This window comes from Suncus etruscus, chromosome 1, assembly GCF_024139225.1.
Source record: "Suncus etruscus isolate mSunEtr1 chromosome 1, mSunEtr1.pri.cur, whole genome shotgun sequence".
Lineage (NCBI taxonomy): Eukaryota > Metazoa > Chordata > Mammalia > Eulipotyphla > Soricidae > Suncus > Suncus etruscus.
In genome coordinates, this window is record NC_064848.1 from 46,020,435 (window position 1) to 46,042,399 (window position 21,965).

General features: G+C 43.7%; 1 protein-coding gene across 1 annotated transcript; it reads right to left on the bottom strand.

Moving 5' to 3' along the window:
* Positions 1-728: 728 nt before the first annotated feature.
* Positions 729-19,640, bottom strand: PLIN2 (perilipin 2). Its single transcript, XM_049769402.1, is given in 11 exon segments — positions 729-1,150; positions 8,394-8,528; positions 11,130-11,203; positions 11,206-11,296; positions 11,298-11,311; positions 13,463-13,691; positions 13,693-13,752; positions 14,821-14,903; positions 16,696-16,891; positions 16,974-17,028; positions 19,541-19,640. Coding segments are annotated over 10 exon segments (1,308 nt in total). The 5' UTR covers positions 17,004-17,028; positions 19,541-19,640; the 3' UTR covers positions 729-754.
* Positions 19,641-21,965: the final 2,325 nt, after the last annotated feature.

Sequence of the window (21,965 nt, forward strand, 5' to 3'; positions counted from 1 at the left end):
AAAATTTAATAAAGCAAACAACCCTCACCCACCAACTTTCAGCACTCCAGTAAATGGGCAATTGAAGAGAATAACTGTCCACTAGTAGAATTCTTACAAGCACACAAAAATTTAACTTGTTAAATCCTATTTACATTTGTTTTCCAATGTATCATTGTCAAATTCTACACAAGGTCAACTGGAATGTATGTAAGGTATGTTAATCAATAAATCTGTCATGTAGACCAAGCAGTTCAATGAAAGCAGCACACGTAGCACATGAAACACAAAGCATAAAATTGATCTATTCTGCGGTGAATTTTATTGAATCCAACAGGGGAATTCTTTTATGAAAATCAAAAAGTTGTATAAACAAGTATTGTGAGAAAAATTAGTAATGAAGCCAAACTGGAGCAAGCACCAGATGATACCTGTACAGCCTATTTGTAGTTTGTATCCAACACAAACAACAGCAACAATTGCAACAGAACTAGACTACAAAGGAGCTGGAGCTTGTTGTGAGTTCTATCTAGGCTTTGACTAGGCTATTATACTCTTACCAGCCAGCTAAGCAACAAAACTCACTGCCTAGAAATTTTAAAGCTCAAAAGGCAGGAAGAGCTGCAATGGAAACCCATTCTGTTTACCTAACTAGTTACTTCTCCAATTCAAAGTTGTCTAGCTCAATTTCATTGTAAAGGGAAGTACCATCATATCATTTAAAAACTCCTTCATTTTCTACCAGCTGTGCCAGGCACTGGTGACAGAGACAGGCTTAATGTGTTTTGTGCTCAGACTGCTAGTTCTCCTAGTTGGCTCTGTCCTCACCTTGGTTCTGCATATTCTGGGTCTCGGTCAGCTGAGGATAAAAGGGACCTACCAGCCAGTTGAGAGGCGTGTTGTTAACAAGGTAATCCATCACATCATCTAAGGACTCTTTCATTTTCTGCAGCTGCCCCTTGCTAGAAGTGAGAAGGTTGTCGGACACCTCTTTAAAGGAGCCGGCACCACGAAACACAGAGTAGATGTCACCAGCCATCACGGCCAAGTGGTTGGCCTGATCTTGGATGTTCTGTGGTAAACCCTGGACGTTGGTCAGGAGCGTGTGACATGTGGTCCGCAGCTGAAGTGTCAGGTTCCGGGCAATAGCAAGAGTACGTGATTCGATGTGCTAAAATTAAAGTGTAAGAATTAATAGAGTCTCTAAGAATGTTATAAAAGATTAATTCAACAAAAGCTAGCAATGTAAGGGTATCTAACATAAATGAATTCTTTCACTTAAAAATTTTCTTTTTAGGGGCCGGAGAGATAGCATGGATGTAAGGCGTTTGCCTTGCAAGCTGAAGGACGGTGGTTCGAATTCCAGCATCCTATATGATCCCCCAAACCTGCCAGGAGCGATTTCTGAGCATAGAGCCAGAAGTAACTCCTGAGCACTGCCAGGTATAACCCAAAACCCACCCCCAAAATTTTCTTTTTAAGGGGGGGGCAGAGCAATAGCACAATGGTAGGGCATTTGCCTTGTACAAAGCTAACCCAGGAAGGACCTCGGTTCAATCCCTGGAGTCCCATATGGTCCCCCAAGCCAGGAGTGATTTCTGTTTGTTTAGGGTTTTTTTTGTTGTTGTTGTTTTGGGGCCACACCCGGTGACGCTCAGAGGTTGCTTCTAGCTGTATGCTCAGAAGTCACTCCTGGCTTGTTTTTGTTTGTTTTTGTTGTTTGTAGGAGCGCAAGCGCATAGCTAGGAGTAACCCCTGAGTGTCACTGGGTATGGGCTCCCCCCTAAATTTTTTTATTTTAGAATTTTTGAGCTACACCATGCAACTACATTAACTCCAGAATCCATGGAGTATTCTCTTTGGCCCTAGATTCTTTCACTTAAAGTAGAAAGCCTTGAGTACAAGTGAATGGGGGTGGGGGAGGATTTGGGACATTGGTGATAGGAATGTTGCACTGGTGAAGGGGGGGGGTGTTCTTTATATGATTGAAACCCAACTACAATCATATTTATAATCAAGGGGTTTAAATAAAGATATTAAAAAATAAATAAAAGAATGTCCCTACTTGGCAAAAAAACAAAAAAAATTCTTACAGGGGCCAGAGTGATAGCACACTGGGGAAGGCATTAGCCTCACAGATGGCTAACCCAGGTTCAATCCTTAGCATCCCATATGGTCCCCAGCACCACCAGGAGTGATTTCTGAGTGAAGAGCCAGAAATAACCCCTGAGCACTGCAAGGTGTGGCCCAAAATAACAACGAAAACTTTCTCTTACAACTATAAGGGGAGTAGTATTATTCACATTTCATTATAAGGAACATAGCTAAGAGTTTTGAATAACCTGGCCCAGTAAACTTCTGAAAAATAACTGATGGGGAATTTTAACTAGTGCCAAAGACTTAAAAAGTGCATCTTTCAGGCCCGGAGAGATAGCACAGCGGCGTTTGCCTTGCAAGCAGCTGATCCAGGACCAAAGGTGGTTGGTTCGAATCCCGGTGTCCCATATGGTCCCCCGTGCCTGCCAGGAGCTATTTCTGAGCAGACAGCCAGGAGTAACCCCTGAGCACCACCGGGTGTGGCCCAAAAACCAAAAAAAAAAAAAAAAAAAAAGTGCATCTTTCAGGCCGAAGAGATAGCATGGAGGTAGGACATTTGCCTTGCATGCAGGACAATAGTTTGAATCCCGGCATCCCAGATAGTCCCCGAGCCTGCCAGGAGCGATTTCTGAGCATAGAGCCAGAAGTAACCCCTGAGCACTGCCGGGTGTGACCCAAAAACCAAAAACCAAACCAAACAACAAAAAAAGAAGTGCATCTTTCTTTCTAGTCCAAGGAAATAACTCAATAGGATGAACTCATGCTTTCCATGCAAAAGTTCCAGGTGTGATCCTCAGCATGACATGGTCTCCTGAGGATTCAGCTGGGAGTAATTCTGAGCACTGGTGGTGCTGGGTATGGTTCTAAAACAAAAGACATAAAGAAGCTCATCATCTTTTTTTTTTCCACTATTTTGTGACATAAGAAGTTTCTTTCAGGGCCCGGAGAGATAGCACAGCGGCGTTTGCCTTGCAAGCAGCCGATCCAGAACCAAAGGTGGTTGGTTCAAATCCCGGTGTCCCATATGGTCCCCCGTGCCTGCCAGGAGCTATTTCTGAGCAGACAGCCAGGAGTAACCCCTGAGCATCGCCGGGTGTGGCTCAAAAACCAAAAAAAAAAAAAAAAAAAGAATTTTCTTTCATCTTGTATTTTTTTAGTATTTTTTTATTTATTTAAACATCTTGATTACATAAATGATTGTGATTAGGTTTCAGTCATGTAAAGAACACCCCTTCACCAGTGCAACAGTCCCACAACCAACTGTCCCAAATCTCCCTCCATCCACCCCACCCCCACCTGTACTCTAGACAGACTTTCAAGTTCCCTCATTCATTCACATGATTATGGTAGTTCTCTGTGTAGTTATTTCTATAGCTGCATTCACCACTCTTTGTGGTGAGCTTCATGAAGTGAGCAGGAAGTTCCAGCCCTCCTCTCATTGTCTCTGAGGATTGTTGCAAAGATGACTTTTATTTTTCTTAAAACCCATAGATGAGTGAGACTATTCTGCGTCTCTCTCTCTCTCTCTCCCTCTGACTTATTTCACTCAGCATAATAGACTACATGTACATCCATGTATAGGAAGATTTCATGACTTCATCTCTCCTGATGGGCTGCATAATATTCCATTGTTAAATGTAACCTACAGTTTCTTTAGCCATTCGTCTGGTGAAGGGCATCTTGGTTGTTTCCAGAGCCTGGCTATTGTGAATAGTGCTGCAAATAAACATAGTGTGAGGAAGGGGTTTTTGTATTGTATTTCTTGTGTTCCTAGAGTATATCCTAAGGAGTGGTATAGCTGGATTTGTATTGAGCTCAATTTCTAGTTTTTTGGAGGAATCTCCATATCACTTTCCATAGAGGTTGGACTAGACAGCATTCCCCACCAGCAGTGGATAAGAGTTCCTTTCTCTCCACATCCCCACCAGCACCGATTGTTCTCATTCTTTGTGATGTGTGCCAATCTCTGTGGTGTGAGATGGGTATCTCAGCAATTGTGTTGATTTGCATCTCCCTGATGATCAGTGAGAGGAGCATTTTTTCATGTGCCTTTTGGCCATTTGTATTTCTTTTTTATCAAAGTGTCTGTTCATTTTTTCTCCCCATTTTTTGATGGGATTAGATGTTTTTTCTTGTAAAGTTCTGGTCAGTGCCCTGTATATTTTTGGATATTAGCCCTTTAATCTGATGGGTATCGGGTGAGTAGTTTCTCCCACCACAGTGGGTGGCTCTTGTATCCTGGGCACTATTCTTTTGAGGTGCAGAAGCTTCTCAGCTTAATGTATTCCCATCTGTTGATCTCTGCTTCCACTTGTTTGAAAGTGCAGTTTCCTCCTTGAAGAAGCCTTTAGTCCTCAATGTCATGGAGTGTTTTACCTACGTGTTGTTCTATATACCTTATGGTATCAGGTCTGATATCAAGGTCTTTAATCCATTTAGATTTTACCTTCGTACATGATGTTAACTGGGGGGTCTATGTTCGCTTTTTTGCAAGTGGCTAGCCAGTTCTGCCAGCACCACTTGTTGAAGAGATTTTCCCTGCTCCACTTAGGATTTCTTGCTTCTTTGTCAAAAATTAGGTGATTGTATGTCTGAGGAACATTGTCTGAGAACTCAAGCCTATTCCACTGATCTGAAGGTCTGTCTTTATTCCAATACCATGCTGTTTTGATAACTATTGCTTTGCAGTACAGTTTAAAGTTGGGGAAAGTAATGCCTCCCATACTCCTTTTCCCTAGGAGTGCTTTAGCTATTCGAGGGTGTTTATTGTTCCAGATGAACTTCATAAGTGTTTGATCCACTTCTTTGAAGAATGTCATGGGTATCTTTAGAGGGATCACATTAAATCTGTACAATGCTTTGGGGAGTATTGCCATTTTAATGATGTTAATCCTGCCAATCCACGAGCATGGTATGTGTTTCCATTTCCGTGTGTCCTCTCTTATTTCTTGGAGCAGGGCTTTATAGTTTTCTTTGTATAGGTCCTTCACGTCTTTGGTCAAGTTGACTCCAAGATATTTGAGTTCGTGTGGCACTAATGTGAATGGGATTGCCTTCTTGACGTCCATTTCTTCCCTATCATTATTGGTGTATAAAAAGGCCATTGATTTCTGTGTGTTAATTTTGTAGCCTGCCACCTTGCTATATGAGTCTATTGTTTCTAGAAGCTTTTTGGTAGAGTCTTTAGGGTTTTCTAAGTAGAGTATCATGTTATCTGCAAACAGTGAGAGCTTGACTTCTTCCTTTCCTATCTGGATTCCCTTGATATCTTTTTCTTGCCTGGTCACTATAGCAAGCACTTCCAGTACTTTGTTGAAGAGGAGTGGTGAGAGCGGACAGCCTTGTCTTGTACCAGAATTTAGAGGAAAGGCTTTTAGTTTTTCTCCATTGAGGATAATATTTGCCATTGGCTTGCGGTAGATGGCTTCAACTAGATTGAGAAAGGTTCCTTCCGTTCCCATCTTGCTGAGAGTTTTGATCAAGAATGGGTGTTGGGCCTTAAAATGCTTTCTCTACATCTATTGATATGATCATGTGATTTTTATTTTCTTGTTGTTGATGTTGTGTATGATATTGATAGATTTATGGATGTTAAACCATCCTTGCATTCCTGGGATGAAACCTACTTGGTCATAGTGTATCTTGTTGATGATGCATTGGATCCTATTTGCCAGAATTTTGTTGAAGATCTTTGCATCTGCATTTATCAGGGATATTGGTCTGTAATTTTTTTTTTTTTGGCAGCATCTCTGTCTGGTTTTGGTATCAAGGTGATGTTGGCTTCATAAAAGCTGTTTGGGAGTGTTCCTGTTTTTTCAATTTCATGGAAGAACCTGGCTAGGATTGGTAGTAGCTCCTCTTGAAAGGTTTGAAAGAATTCATTAGTAAATCCTCTGGGCCTGGGCTTTTCTTTTTAGGCAGATGTTTGATTACAGTTTCAATTTCCTCAGTAGTGATGGGGGTGTTTAGATATGCTATATCCTCCTTACTTAATTGTGGAAGGTTATAAGTATCCAAGAATTTATCCATTTCTTCTAGGTTCTCATGTTTAGTAGTATAAAGATTTCTCAAAGTAGTCTCTGATTACCCTTTGGATCTCTGCAGTATCTGTCATGATCTCCCCCTTCCTCATTTCTTTTTTTTTTTTTTTTTTTTTTGGTTTTGGGCCACACCCGGTAACGCTCAGGGGTTACTCCTGGCTATGTGCTCAGAAGTTGCTCCTGCTTGGGGGACCATATGGGACACCGGGGGATCGAACCGAGGTCCGTCCAAGGCTAGCGCAGGCAAGGCAGGCACCTTACCTTTTAGCGCCACCGAGCCCGGCCCCCCCTTCTCATTTCTAATACGAGTTATCAGGTTTCTCTCTCTTTGTGAGTTTTGCCAATGGTCTATCAATCTTGTTTATTTTTTCAAAGAACCAACTTCTGCTTTCGCTGATTTTCGGATTGTTTTTTTGGTTTTCCACTTCATTGATTTCTGCTTTCAGTTTTGTTATTTCCTTCTGTCTCCCTATAATTGGTTACTTTTGTTGGTCATTTTCTAATTTTATGAGCTGCATCATTAAGTTATTCAGGTAGGCCCCTTCTTCCTTCCTGATGTGTGCTTGCAAAACTATAAATTTTCCTCTCAGGACCGCTTTTGCTGTGTCCCATAGATTCTGGCAGTTTGTGTCTTCATTATCATTTGTTTCCAGGGGAGTTTTGATTTCCTCTTTGATTTCATCTCGGACTCACTGGTTGTTCAGTAGCAGGTGTTTAATTTCCAATTGTTAAAGTTTTTCTTCTGTGTGGCTTTTGTGTTGAGTTTTTCTGCATCTCATCTTCCAACACGCCGATTCTGTCCTCAGCTGCTTTTTACCCTGCTGGCGAGGCCATCTACTGGGTTTTTCAGTTCAGCTACCGTGTTTTTCAGATCTGTTATTTCAGTTTGGAGTTTTCTGATTTCTGTCTTTGTGTTATTGTTCAGATCGCTCTAATGCTTTCTTTGAGTTCTACAAACATCTTCCATATGCTATTCTAAACTCCTTATCTGAGAGGTTAATTAGATGGTCGAAGTTTTTTAGGTCATCCGAGATATCGTCTTCATTCTCTGTGCATGTTGATTTGCCTGTGAGGTTTCCCCATTTTCCGCTTGTAATGTAATTTTTTCTGCGTGTTGTGGTGGGGTTCATTGGGGTAGAAAGAGTGGCGGGCCGCGCTCTTCTGGAGCCTCTGGGAGTGCTATTTTTCTGGGCCCTTTTCGGCCCACTACCCAAGAGGTTTCAGAGACAGGACAGTGGAAAAACACGCACAGGCAACACTCACAGTCGGGAATCACTGGGCGGGCATAGATTTTCCCCAGAAGCTCATCATCTTAGTCTAAAAAATATGCGCCTTGTTAGGAGGCGGATTTAAAATATTCACTCTTGGGGCTGGAGCGGTGGTGCAGGGCATAAGGCGTCTGCCTTGCATGCACTAGCCTAGGACAGACCGAGGTTCGATTCCACGGTGTCCCATATGATCCCTCAAGCCAGGAGCTATTTTCTGAGTGCATAGCCAGAAGTAACCCCTGAGCGTCGCCAGGTGTGGGCCAAAACACAAAGTAAATAAGTAAATAAATAAAATAAAATATTCACTCCTCAAATAAGATGCTAGAAAAAATATTGCTATCGAAAGCACATGTAGAAGCTGGAGAGATAGCACAGTAGTAGGGCATTTGCCTTGCACACAGCTGATTCAGGACAAATGGGTAATTCGAATCCCAGAATCCCATATGGTTCCCCAAGCCTGCCAGGAGCAATTTCTGAGCATAGAGCCAGGAGTAACCCCAGAGTGCTGCTGGATGTGACCAAAACCAAACAATTAAACAAACAAACAAAAAACTTTTTTTATTATAAAAGGGGTTATACAAAAATAAATAACAGGGGGTTATACAATAGTACAGTGGGTAGGGCCCTTGGCCATGCACTGTATTTTGACCCCCAGCATCCCATATGATGCTCCAAGTCTGGCTATAAGTGGTCCCTGAGTACAGAACAAGGAGATAACCCCCGAGTATCACTGAGTGTGCCACTCTAAAAAAAAAGGTGGCAGGGAGGCTGAAGTAATAGTATAATAAGTAGGGTATTTGTTTTGCATGCAGCCAACATTAGGCTCAATCCCAGCATCCCTTATGGTTTCCTCAAGCACGGCTAAGAGTGATTCCGAGCAAAGGAATAAGCTCTAAGTACTACCAGATATGGCCCAAAACAAAAAATAACAAAATAAACAAAAATAAACAAAGGAAACACATGTAAGAGATTATTTTAGGCTATACTGATGACTGGCAAGTCATCTTACCTCAGCACAATGGGATTCATCTGTCTCATCATAACCAATGCTTTTCTTCCACCCTAACCATGACAGATAGAGCTTATCCTGAGCACCGTGGAGCTTCTGGTTGGCACTGTGTGCATTCTTCCTGGCAAACTCAATCTAGAAAACATCAGAAAAAGACAAGGGAAGACATAAATCAGATATTTGTATTAGCCTATTCTCAGATCCCTGATGTAAATCAGACAACTTCAAAATCAAGAATTTCTTTAAGAGTTTAAAAAGTATCAGGGGGGCCGGGAAGGTGGTGCTAGAGGTAAGGTGTCTGCCTTGTAAGCGCTAGCGTAGGACGAACCGCGGTTCGATTCCCTGGCATCCCATATGGTCCCCCCCAAGCCAGGGGCGATTTCTTTTTTTTTTTTTTTTTTTTTTTGGTTTTGGGCCACACCCGGGTTGCTCAGGGGTTACCTCCTGGCTGTCTGCTCAGAAATAGCTCCTGGCAGGCACGGGGGACCATATGGGACACCGGGATTCGAACCAACCACCTTTGGTCCTGGATCGGCTGCTTGCAAGGCAAACACCGCTGTGCTATCTCTCCGGGGCCAGGGGCGATTTCTGAGCGCATAGCCAGGAGTAACCCCTGAGTGTCAAACGGGTGTGGGCCCCCCCCCAAAAAAAATAAAGTATCAGGGCTGGAGAAATAGTACAGTGGGTACAATGCTTGCTTTACATCTTCCAGTGCTAGGGTTCAATCCCTAGCATTGCATATGGTCCCCCAAACACAGCTAGCAGTAATTCCTGAGAGCAGATCTAGGAGTTACTCCTGAGAACCACTGGTTGTGCACCCCCCCCAAATAAAGTATAAAGAAATTAATTCCTGCTGTTATTATTTATCATCAATACATAAGTAAAGCAAGTAGTCATAGGTTTGGTTTATTTTGGGGGGGGGGGGGTTGAGTTTTTGTTTTGTTTTTGTTTTTTTTTTTTTTTGGTTTTTGGGCTACACCCGGTGACACTCAGTGGTTATCGCTCTTCGGCTTGGGGGACCATATGGGATGCCGAGGGATCGAACCGAGATCTGTCCTAAGTTAGTGCTGGCAAGGCAGACACCTTACCTCTAGCGCCACTGCGCCGGCCCCAGTCATAGGTTTTAACTGCTTGTATTTAACTATTAAGCCCACTGTTTCTCAACATAATTCCACGTTAAGACAAAGGCAACTGAAATCTATTATGGTATATGTGAAAAATATAAGGTAAAGTGCTAAAGAAATAAAACTTAAAATTTTCTCTTCCCGGGGCCGGGCGGTGGCGCTAGAGGTAAGGTGCCTGCCTTACCTGCGCTAGCCTTGGACGGACCGCGGTTCGATCCCCCGGCATCCCATATGGTCCCCCAAGCCAGGAGCGACTTCTGAGCACATAGCCAGGAGTAACCCCTGAGCGTCACCAGGTGTGGCCCAAAAACCAAAAAAAAAAAAAAATTTTCTCTTCCCTGTTGCCAGTCACTCCTGACAGGTTTGGGGGACCCATAAGGATGTCAGGGATCAAACCTAGGTTGGGGTCTGGAATAACAATACAGTGAATAGGAGACCTGCTTGCACGTGGCCAACCCTGGTTTGATCCTAGCATGTCATATGGTCTTCTTGGTATACTACCAAGAATAATTCTGGAGTGAGGAGCCAGAAGTAAGCCCTGAGCAGAGTGTGGCCCAAAATTAAACAAATAAAAGTATAAAACAAAACAAAACAAATAAAAGTATCCTAGAAACACTATATATGTCATCTCCTTGGGGCCAAAACAATAGTACTGTGGGTAGGGTGCTTGCTTTGGCACACAGCCAACCTGGGTTTGATTCTCCACATCCCATATGGTCTGCTCTCCCTCCAGGAGTGATTTCTGGAGTAAACCCTGAGCACTGCCAGGTGTGACCCAAAAATGACAACCATGACAATAAACAAAACAAACCAAGGCTGGCCATGTACAATGTAAATGCCCTATGCACTGCATTATGGCTCTTCTAAGAAACTCCCAAGAAATTCCACTTCCTACGGAAGTATATCGTATACTGTTCTGTAACTTATAAGCACTATAAGTAATACATAGTAAACCCCTTTGTAATATATCAACTAGATTGGATTTTTCTCAATTGACATACATTGCTTATAATCTTTTGCAACTCTGAACAAGTATACAAGCCTTTAGGATAAATTATAAAAGTACGGTAAGTGGAGGTATAGGTGTATTTTTAGTTTTCTTTTTCATAGTGGAGTCTCTTGAATTCTCGAGAATCCAAGAGTACCTCTGCCTCTAAACAGGCGCTAACAGTACCTAGCTCTGCCAGTGTAAGAGGGCAGGATGGATACATGTAAACTGAACTCCTCAGAGTAAGATCTCTTCTGTTTCAGCTACCTATACTTCCTATTCCTGGTTAATCTAGATATCTTGGCCAATTTTTCTACTGGGTTGCTCACAAAAGAAGGTAAGAATTATGGGCTTTCTGGGGCCAGAGCAATAGCACACGCAGATAGGACATTTTTGCCTTTGCAAACAGCCAACCCCTGATTCAATCCCTGGCATCCCATATGGTCCTCTGAACCTGCCAGAAGTGATCAGAGCTAGGAATGACCCATGAGTGCTGCGGGGTGTTGGTCCAAAAACAAACAAATAATAAAAAAAAAAAAACAAGAATTACTGGCTTTCATGATTACATGGTGTCTCATTTCTCAAGAAAAATAAACTCACCTTTGTAACTTGAAATTTACTCACCATGTTTACAGTGAAGTGGAGCTGAGAAATGGTTTCTTGGCTTTTCTGCTTAGCTTCCTTAACCCTGCCAAGGGCTGCTGGTAGGCACGTGAGCGGAGCTTGGAAGACAAGGATCCCAGTCTAATATAATAATTTGGCTTCTGAACAGTATCAAATCCTTCCATTTGTCTTGGCTTCTTTCTCTTGAAGTAAAATAGAAGGGGCAATAACTCGTGTTAAGGCGGCTTGAATTCAAACTCGGATCACTGTTCCTTCTACGTACCCACTTAGCAAGTACACATTAATGCCTCCTGCTCAATGTCTGCTGTTGGGCTTGACTCCTCAGAATTTAACCACTATGCCTGTCATTTTCATCTACATGTATCTCTGTTCACTAGTGTGAGCTTCCTGGGCTACACAGTTCTCATTGTGTACTAGGCATTAAAGGTTTAACAGGTCTTTATGAAGCAATTCCATTAAAGACAATCCAGTCATAAAAAATACTCTTTAGGGGGCCGAAGAGATAGCACAGCGGTGGTGTTTGCCTTGCAAGCAGCCAATCTAGGACCTAAAGGTGGTTGGTTCGAATCCCCGGCGTCCCATATGGCCCCCCGTGCCTGCCAGGAGCTATTTCTGAGCAGATAGCCAGGAGTAACCCTGAGCAGCACCGAGTGTGGCCCAAAAACAAACAAACAAAATACTCTTTAGGGGCTAATTGCTCCTACATTTAAGTTGAAAACTTATTATATACTATAAAAGATTTCATTGCCCTAAGAAGCAAAATTTATAAAGACAAAGGGAGTAGTGGTAGTCTAAGGGAAAAATAGAATTTGACCATAAATAGACATGAAGGCTCTTTCAGGTGATAAAAAGCCTAAAACTGGGGCTGTAGAGAGATAGCATGGAGGTAGGCAATTTGCCTTTCATGCAGAAGGTATCGGCTTTGAATCCCGGCATCCCATGTGTCCCCCCATGCCTACCAGGAGCAATTTCTGAGCATGGAGCCAGGAGTAACCCCTGAGCACTGCCGGGTGTGACCCCCCCCCAAAAAAAAAAAGCCTAAAACTGGATATGATTGTACAATTCTATATGTTTAGAAAGAATTTTCTTGGTGGGTGCTTTTATTATTATTATTATTATTATTATTATTTGGTTTTTCGGGCCAGACCTGCTTGATGCTCAGGGGTTACTCCTGGCTTAAGCGCTCAGAAATTGCCCCTGGCTTGGGGGACCATATGGGGACGTCGGGGGAATCGAACCTCGGTCCTTCCTTGGCTAGCGCTTGCAAGGCAGACACCTTACCTCTAGCGCCACCTCACTGGCCCTAGTATTATTTTTTATTGGGGGCCACAAACAGCAGTGCTCAGGGGATACTCTCAGATCCATGCTCAGGAATCAATCCCAAAGGTGCTTGGGAGACCAAGTAAAGTGTAAGGGGTTGAACTCAGACCTCTTGCATGCAAAGTATGACTTTAACCTTTTGAACTTGTATCTAAGGTCCTACTTTTTTGTTATTTGAACTGTATCTAAGGTCCTACTTTTTGTTATTTTTTTTTAATTCATTTTATTTAGTTTTGGGGCCACACCCAGCCAGCACTCAGGGATTACTCCTGGCTATGTGCTCAGAAATCGCTCCTGGTAGGCTCAGGGAAATATATGGATTGATGGGAATCTAATCAGGTCCATCTCAGGTCGGCAGCCTGTAAGGCAAATGCCTACCACTAAGCTATCACTTATCACTATTTTTCTGGTTTTTAAAGAATATCAGGGGCCAGAGAGATAACATGGAGGTAGGGCCATTTGCTCACTAGCTGAAGGACAGTGTTTTCAAATCCTGGGTGTCCCATATGGTCCCCGACGCTGCCAGAAGCAGTTTCTGAGTGTAGATCCAGGAGTAACTTCCTGAGCACTCGCCAGGTTGATAACCAAAATAAATGAGTAATAAATAAAGAATATCAAAATGAAGTTGCTTTTAAAAAGTTTGCATAGGGGCAAAGAGATAAAACAGGAGTTAAGGATTTTACATTTTACCTGTGGCTGCTTTGACTACAACCCTGGTTCAATCCCTGGGACTGGTACGGTCCCCTGAGCACACCCAGGACTAATTTCTCAGCACAGAGCCTCTGAGAATGACTATGCATGCCCCTCAAAAAGAACAAATTAAGAAATCAAATAAGGGGCCTGAGAGATTGTACAGAGATTAAGGGGACTTGCCTTCTATGTGGCTGGCCCTCATTTCATGACCACATATGGGGCATGGCGAATGAAGTCCACCTCCTGGTCACAAAACCAGGAGTAGCTCCACAGAATGTGCCCCCCACTTCCAAGTAAATTGCAAGAAAACATTTAATTACCTAATTCTTCCTCAGTGAGAGGAAGGTATTGGTCTACCAGCAGTTCTGACTGGGCAAGGGCATTTTCTACTCCATTGTTCACCAGCTGCATCATCCGACTTCCCAAAACTGAGTTGATGCATCATTGACCACAGAACTTGGACTTATTTACACCATCAGTCATCACTCCTTTAGTCTTATCCATTACCCCCCCCGTGATTGTGCTGGTCACAGACTCCTTGGCACTGGTTTACAGTAGTTGTCACAGCATCTTTTGCCCCAGTCACAGCACCTTTGGCACTGGCAACAACCTAAAAGTACCATAGCTAAGACACCCAGTTCTTAGCTCAGGAGCATAGGTACAAAATTAAGGAAAGAATCAGGGCTGTTCACTCTCTAACTTTCGGTCTTGGGCAAGTCACTGAAAGTCAATGCCACCTTACCTTCCTCCACATCGCCCTATTTGCCCACCAAGCAAGGCTTATTAGAGGAGCAAAGCAAGGCTTATTAGAGGAGCAAATGAAGCAACATCATTTTTAAAAAATCATTCATTTCTCAGATATTTTTGTGAGTTTTCTTGGACCCATTCAGTGATATTGAGCGACTTACTCCAGGCTCTCTGTGCTCAAGGATCATTCTGGTGGGTTCAGGGGACCATACAAAGTGTTAAGGATCATTTTCAGGTTTGCAATGTATAGGCAAGTACCCTACCTGCTGTACTCTCTCTCTAGCCCCTCTTTAAAAAAAATAACTAAATCCCTAGTGAGCAAACGAAGTTCTGAGGAATTTTCCATGTAATCAGAGTAAGTCAGGAGAGTCTCTGAACACAGAGTCCCAAGACCATCCTGCTGGATGTTTTTTCAGCTAATTCTTCCTTTCAGTACGCTCTCTAAACCACCAGTCTGGGGATGGAGAGAGAAGACAGTCAATCAAGGCACTTGTCTTGCATTCCTCTGACCCAGATTTGATCATCAGCATCTCAAATGGTCCCCCAAACCCACCAGGAGTAATTCCTGGGTGTAGAACTAGGAGTAACTCTTTTTTTTTTTTTTTTTTTTTTTGGTGTTTGGGCCATACCCGGCGGTGCTCAGGGGTTACTCCTGGCTGTCTGCTCAGAAATAGCTCCTGGCAGGCACAGGAGACCATATGGGACACCGGGATTCAAACCAACCACCTTTGGTCCTGGATCGGCTGCTTGCAAGCACCACAGGGTATAGCCAAAAACCAAAAATAAAAACACACACTGACACACAAGTTTACAATATTGGTATAATATATATATATATATACACAAAAATTTGCATATAATGATTTTAAAATAAAATTAGAAAACATCTGAGGTGAGATGAGAGGCCTTAACATTATTAATCCAACTTTACCTCATTCGTTGGTTGATTCAGAATAGGAAGTTTTTCCTCAATTTTGTCTAGCCCCCTACAAGCATAGGTATTGGCAACTGCAACTAGAAAAATTAAAAACAGAAAAAGTATTAAGTATAGGTGAAGAAGAAACACATATTATACCTTAAGACATTAGCCTGATTTGAAGAATCAGCAATGCTGATTCTAGCAATGCTGCCCTTCATTGTCTAGTTTCTCTAGCTTTAAAAGTAAGACTAACTAGTTTAACAAGTTACTGGCAATCTTTTTCTAAAGACAGGGAATGAAAAGGGGATTCAGGGTAGTAGGCGGAGGTAGTAACAAGCCAGACAGGATGTTGGCTAAGAAGTTCTTCCTCAAGAGAAAAAAAGAAAACCATACTTCCTCATTAATTGGTACTTAAAGTTCATGGCAAAAGATATGAATCTTCATCTGAACCTTCTTTCAGGGAATAAGGAATCTAAAAATTCTCAGAATTAGTCTTAGTGTGCCTGTTTAAATCTCTATATACATGTCCTTCAGTAAGGGGTGGTATATGTGGATTCACCAACAGTATGAAATAGAATCCTGACTCTCCCTAAAAAAGTACACATATTTTTTTTTAATCTTTCTGATGGTGTTTGTGTTTTGAGACACAGAGAGATAGAGACAGAGAAAAAGAGACACAGAGAGGAGAGAGAGGGAGGAAAGAAAGAAAAGAAATAGAAAGAGGGGGCAGGAGAGAGAGCATGGAGGTAGGGCATTTGCCTTGCATGCAAAAGGACAGTGGTTGGAATCCCAGCATCCCATATGGTCCCCTGAGCCTGCCAGGAGTGATTTCTGAGCATAGAGCCAGGAGTAACCCCTGAGCGCTGCCAGGTGTGACCCAAAAACCAAAAAAAAAAAAAAGGAAGGAAGAGTGATTTTTATAGAGATGTTTTATAGAGCTGTTCTAGTGCATTGGGGTTGTTTCTATTTTTAATTTTATTTATTTGGGGGACAAGAGCTAAAGCCATACTTGACTGTGCTGGAGATTACTCCCAATTCTGTGTTTGGGGGAGCAGAAATTGTATAAAATATAATATTTGGGGATTATGAGAATCCTTTAGAGACAGATTTTGCTATTTTCCAAATGAATTTAGTACTAATGCTTAGTTTGATCATCTTGAGGTAAGGGGGAAGACAGAAACATGGACTAACTCCCAGCCTTACCAGGGGAAGATACACCTTGCATGGATGTGTCTTTGTATGACCCAGCAACTCCCATGGAGTCAACACTAAGGCATTTGGGGGAATTTTTTTTGTTCCTTTGTTTTGTTTTTATTTATTTTGGGCACACCTGACAGTGCTCAGAATTTATTTTTGGGTCTATGCTCAAAGACTGCTCCTTGCAGGGCTCAGGGGATCACACGGGGTGCTGGGGAGCAAATCTGGGTTGCCTGCATGAAGGTAAGAGTCCTATGCATTGTACTGTCGCTCTGGTCCCATGTTCCTTTGTTTTATAGGCCACATCTGGTAGTGCTCAAGAGCTATTCCCACTTCAGTGCTGGGGGCAGATCTTGGCAATGCTCAGGGGACCAAACAGTGCCAGAGATTAAACCTGGGCTTCCCACAAGCATTCAGCCCCTTGAGTTCTCTCTTCTGTGGATCTCTGGACATATTAAGTATCAGGAACATCTGCCATGATTCTAAACACGATCTTTATTTTTTTTCAAAGAGGGTCATCACTAGCAGCTTCTGGATAAAGGAACCCTATTTCTTGGGAGTTTAAGGACTCTGACTTGACTTTACTGTGTGCTCAGGGTATAAGCTGGCATTCAACACATACAAGCCAGTCATGAGCTGACTCCTAACACATGCCTTGGACTCAGTCTTGAGGAATAAATCAGAACTTACTCTGTGGCTCTAGCTTCTGGATGATGGGCAGAGCACTTGTCACAGCCACTGAGGTGATGGTCTTCACACCCTTCTCTGCAATCTCACACACTGATTTCAGGTATGGATGCTGATCCTTGGTAGTGATGTAAGCCGAGGAGACGATGTCATATGTGGAGCTGAGCAAGGGGAGGTTGGCCACCCTGGCCACTACACTCTGCAACCAAGCAGGGAGATTAGGGTCTCAAAATACTTGGGGGGGGGGAGGGAGTTAAGAAACAACTGTTAGAAATTCATACCGGCTGTGGTGCTACAGCAATGGATGCCATTTTTCTTCCTGGAGAAGGAGGGAACCTGCAGAAGATAAACTTATTTCAGAACATTTGGACAAGACATTTTTAGATTATTCACAGCCCAAGCTTATGCTAATTTTAAGCAGAGAGAAAATTTCAGACTAGGTAAATTGTAGTCTTTTTTAGGAGGGGGTGGATGGACCATAACCAGCAGTGCCCAAGACTTATTACTAACTACTCAGGGATCTCTCCTGGTGGACTCAGGGAACCAAGTGAAGTGCAGGGGATAGACTCTGATGACGGGCCCGGAGAGATAGCACAGTGGTGTTTGTCTTGCAAGCAGCTGATCCAGGACCAAAGGTGGTTGGTTTGAATCCCGGTGTCCCATATGGTCCCCCGTGCCTGCCAGGAGCTATTTCTGAGCAGATAGCCAGGAGTAACCCCTGAGCACCGACCGGTGTGGCCCAAAAACCAAAAAAAAAAAAAAGAACTCTGATGATGGGGCAGGAGAGATAGCATGGAGGTAGGGTGTTTGCCTTACACGCAGAAGTACAGTGGTTCAAATCCCAACATCTCATTTGGTTCCACAAGCCTGCCAGGAGAGATTTCTGAGCGTAGAGCCAGAAGTAACCCCTGAGCGCTGACGGGGTGTGATCCAAAAACAAAAAAGAAAAAGAAAAAGAACTCTCATGACATGGCAAAGCCCCTACCTGCTACACTATTTCTTGAGGCCCTGTAGTCTTGGCCAAGTCTTCCTGTCCTCTAGCTCTTCGTAACCCTGCCAACACCTTGGAAAGAAAACTTCAAACTTTCCATAGGAAAAATGGTCCCCAGGGGAAGGTTAAGTCTTGATGTATTTGTCTGTTTCTCCACCATATGTCTTTTGAATATAACTATCTCTGTTCAGTAAAATGCAAAACACCAGTTCAAATTCACGCTGAAAGGGAGAGATTTTGAGTAGAAAATATCTTCAGTTCTAATTATATCTTAGCACAATGGTTGGTCACTTATCCCTTTCTTATTAAAGTTAAATTCTTTTAGGGAGACTGAGCTCTTAAGGAAGATTCGAGAGGGAAAAAGATTTCAGGAGGCTTTTAGAAGTAGTGTAACTGATTCAAGAATTAAAGCATGTGCAGATGAAATGGCACACCCTAAATTCAGGTACCTGTCTTGGTTCAGGTGCCTTGTCCTGTTCAGGTGCCTTGTCTTGTCTTGGTTCCTACTAGTATATTTTATTTTTGTTTTGTTTTGTTTTTGTTTGTGATCCACACAAGTCTGTTCTCAGGTCTTACTCCTGACTCTGCATTCAGGGATCAACTCTGCACTCTAGGGACCACACGGGTTACTGGGGAAGAGACCTCATACCCACTGAGTGCAAAGCCAAGTGTCTACTCGCTGTTCTATCTCTCTGGGTTCCTCTATCTGGAGAGATTGAACAGCAGAGTGGGTATTTGTTTTGCATTCAACACACCTGGATAGCATCCTTAACATCCCATGTCCCTCTTACATCCCTCTTACCCGCCCCCAACACATTAATCTCCAGGAAGATAGCTGAAGAGGGTTTTATTGTGGGCGACCTGATTCAATCCCTGAAACCACAGGACTGTGGAGCATCGCGGGGTGGGGACCTGTAGGGGACCACTTTGGGGTGCTGGCGCCCATTACCAAAGCAAAGCAAACCAAAATTGCGCCAGAACCCGTGGAGCCAGCCGCGGGACCACCGCATCCGGCCCAGTCATCCCTTTCCGGCCACCAAGAGTTCCCCTAGCCAGGCTGGGAGGGACGCAGCAGCGCGCAGTTCCAGATCGTGGAGGGCAAGTGATGCATGGCCTTCACCCTAGTGTGCCCCCAAAAAAGATCTTTTGGGGCCGGAGCGGTGGCTCAGGCCATAAGGCGTCTGCTTGCACGCGCTAGCCTAGGACGGACCGTGGTTCAATCCCCCGGGGTCCCATATGGTACCCCAAACCAGGAGCCACTTCTGAGTTCATAAAAGGAGTAACCCCTGAGCATCAAACAAGTGCCCCCCCAAAAAGAACACACAATAAAATTTGTACGTTTCCCTAAAATGGAAGATCAATATATTCAAGGACTATATTAAGCTCTTAATAAAAGTACATCAAAATATCCATGTTAATAGAAATGATAATAAACTGTACAATTAATTCACCACTGACTTCATGCTTATGGCCCCCCAAGCTAGGAGCGATTTCTGAGCAGAGCCAGAAGTAACCCCTGCGCGCAGCTGGGTGTGGCCGAACAACAAAAACAAAGCAAAACAAAGATTTTTTTTTAGGCATTCCTTCCAATAAGGTCTCTCCATGAGACCCGGAGTAAGTCCCACGGTTCCCCGACAAGCCCCTCAACCCACGACGCCTCACCCCAACTAAAGCGGCTGGCACAAAAGACGGCCCCAACGCACGAGTCACAAAACAGGCCCAGAGATGCCCCGGCCCAGCCTAGCCCGGAATTGTGCATCCAGCATCGGGCGCCCGGCACCCCCCATCCTCCTGGAGATGCCAGCTCCGCTTTCGGGGGTGCGGGCCGGGGCGGGGGGGCGCGAGGCGAGCACTCACCGACCAACAGCTACGAACCGACCGAAGTCCTAGGCCCGTGCAACGGATTCCAGGAGCCGTGACGTTTCGAGTGTCAGACTCGGCCCCCACTTATAGGCCGCGTAGCCCCGCCCCGACATGTGGCCCGCCCCGGGTACAAGGAACCGCCGCAGGCAATGCCCCAGGCTCCCCCCACCGCCGCCCGTGGATACGGGGTGCAGGAAGGAGTCCTGCTGGGTTAGGGTTCGAGGCTCGCAGCCAAAAGGCTGCCGGCGCCCAGGCTGATGTGAGGGCAAAACCAAGCCTCCCAACTTTCTAAAGTTATTTTAAGCAAAGAACTTGTATTTTTAGCAAATATTTTAGCAAAGTATTTTTAGCAAATACTTGGTGAGTGTGAAAGACTATCCCCAGGAGGGGTCTGCAGAAATTGCAGAATTTTCAGTTTTCACTGCCCTGGTGACTTTAAAGTCACATTTTCAACTTATTTCTGGGTTAAAGTTGAATCTGAACTTAAGAGAAAAGGCCTCAGTCTAAAGTATCTTTGGTTGGTTTGGTTTCCCAAGCATGCACACACTTTTTTATTTTATTATTATTTCGTAGTGAAACTTAAGCCTATACACTAAGGAATTATATCCTCCAGTGCTTACAAGGTACTAGGGTAATGTCTTTTTTTTTTTTTTTTTTTTTTTTGGTTTTTGGGCCACACCCGGTGACGCTCAGGGGTTACTCCTGGCTATGTGCTCAGAAGTCGCTCCTGGCTTGGGGGACCATATGGGACGCCGGGGGATCGAACCGCGGTCCGTCCTAGGCTAGCGCAGGCAAGGCAGGCACCTTACCTCTAGCGCCACCGCCCGGCCCCGGGGGTAATGTCTTTTTAGGTTGTAGATAATGCTTCTATGAAAAAAAATTATTTTTTATTTTTTATTTTTTATTTATTTATTTTTTTGGTTTTTGGGTCACACCCGGCAGTGCTCAGGGGTTACTCCTGGCTCTACGCTCAGAAATCGCTCCTGGCAGGCTTGGGGATCATATAAGATGCCAGGGTTCGAACCACTATCCTTCTGCCTGCAAGGCAAATACCTTACCTCATTGCTATCTCTCCAGCCCCTCTATGAAAAAAATTAAAACAGGAAAAGAAGGTAAGAACTTGGAGTGAGTAATAGTACAACAGGTATATAGGAACTTATCTTGCATAAGGCTGACTAGGTTTCATTCTTGACAATCTCATATGGTCCTGCCAGGAATGATTCCTGGGCACAGAGCCAGGAGTATACCCTGAGAACAACTGTGTATCCCAACCCCTCCCCAGCCCACCAAAAAGTAAAAGTAATCAATTTACATTGTCAATATCTGAAGGCCTGAGAGATAGCTCAACTGTAGGGCGCTTGCCTTGCAAACGGCCTATCCAGGATCCAGGACAGATGGTGATCCGAATCCCGACATCCCATAAGGTCCCTTGTTCCTGCCAGGAGTGGAGTGCTGCTGGGTTACAAAAAAAGAAAGAAAGAAAGAAGGAAGGGAAGGAAGGAAGGAAGGAAGGAAGGAAGGAAGGAAGGAAGGAAGGAAGGAAGGAAGGAAGGAAGGAAGGAAGGAAGGAAGGAAGGAAGGAAGGAAGGAAGGAAGGAAGGAAGGAAGGAAGGAAGGAGGGGAGGAGGAAGGAGGGAGGGAGGGAGGGGGGAGGAAGGGAGGGAGGGAGGGGAGGGAGGGAGGGGAGGGAGGGAGGGAGAAGGAAGGAAGGAGGAAAGAAGAAGGAAGGAAAGAAGAAAGAAGAAAGAAAGAAAGAAAAGGGAAGAGAAAGAAAGAAAGAAAGAAAGAAAGAAAGAAAGAAGAAAGAAAGAAAGAAAGAAAAGAAAAAGAAAGAAAGAAAGAAAGAAGGAAGGAAGGAAGAAGGAAGGAAGGAAGAAGGAAGGAAGGAAGGAAGGAAGGAAAGGAAGGAAGGAAGGAAGGAAGGAAGGAAGGAAGGAAGGAAGGAGGAAGGAAGGAAGGAAGGAAGGAAGGAAGGAAGGAAGGAAGGAAGGAAGGAAGGAAGAAAGAAAGAGAAGAAAGAAAGAAAGAAAGAAAGAAAGAAAGAAGAAAGAAAGAAAAGAAGAAAGAAGAAAGAAAGAAAGAAAGAAAAAGAAAGAAAGAAAGAAAGAAAGAAAGAAGAAAGAAGAAAGAAAGAAAGAAAGAAAGAAGAAGAAGAAGAAAGAAAGAAGAAAGAAAGAAAGAAAGAAGAAAGAAAGAAAAAGAAAGAAAAAGAAGAGAAATCTGAGTCCAGGTTGTCCAGGTTGCCAGGATGAACTGCAGGGATTTGGACCTTGTGCAATGACTACAGTGGTCCAAGTGAACCCCTGAATGTATGTGTATGAAGGCAGAGTTCACCAAGTGAACTTTTCTCAAATCTCTGCCTCCCCCAGGCATCTATTGAGGAGTAAAGTGAACTAGACTGACAATATTTGTTGTTGTT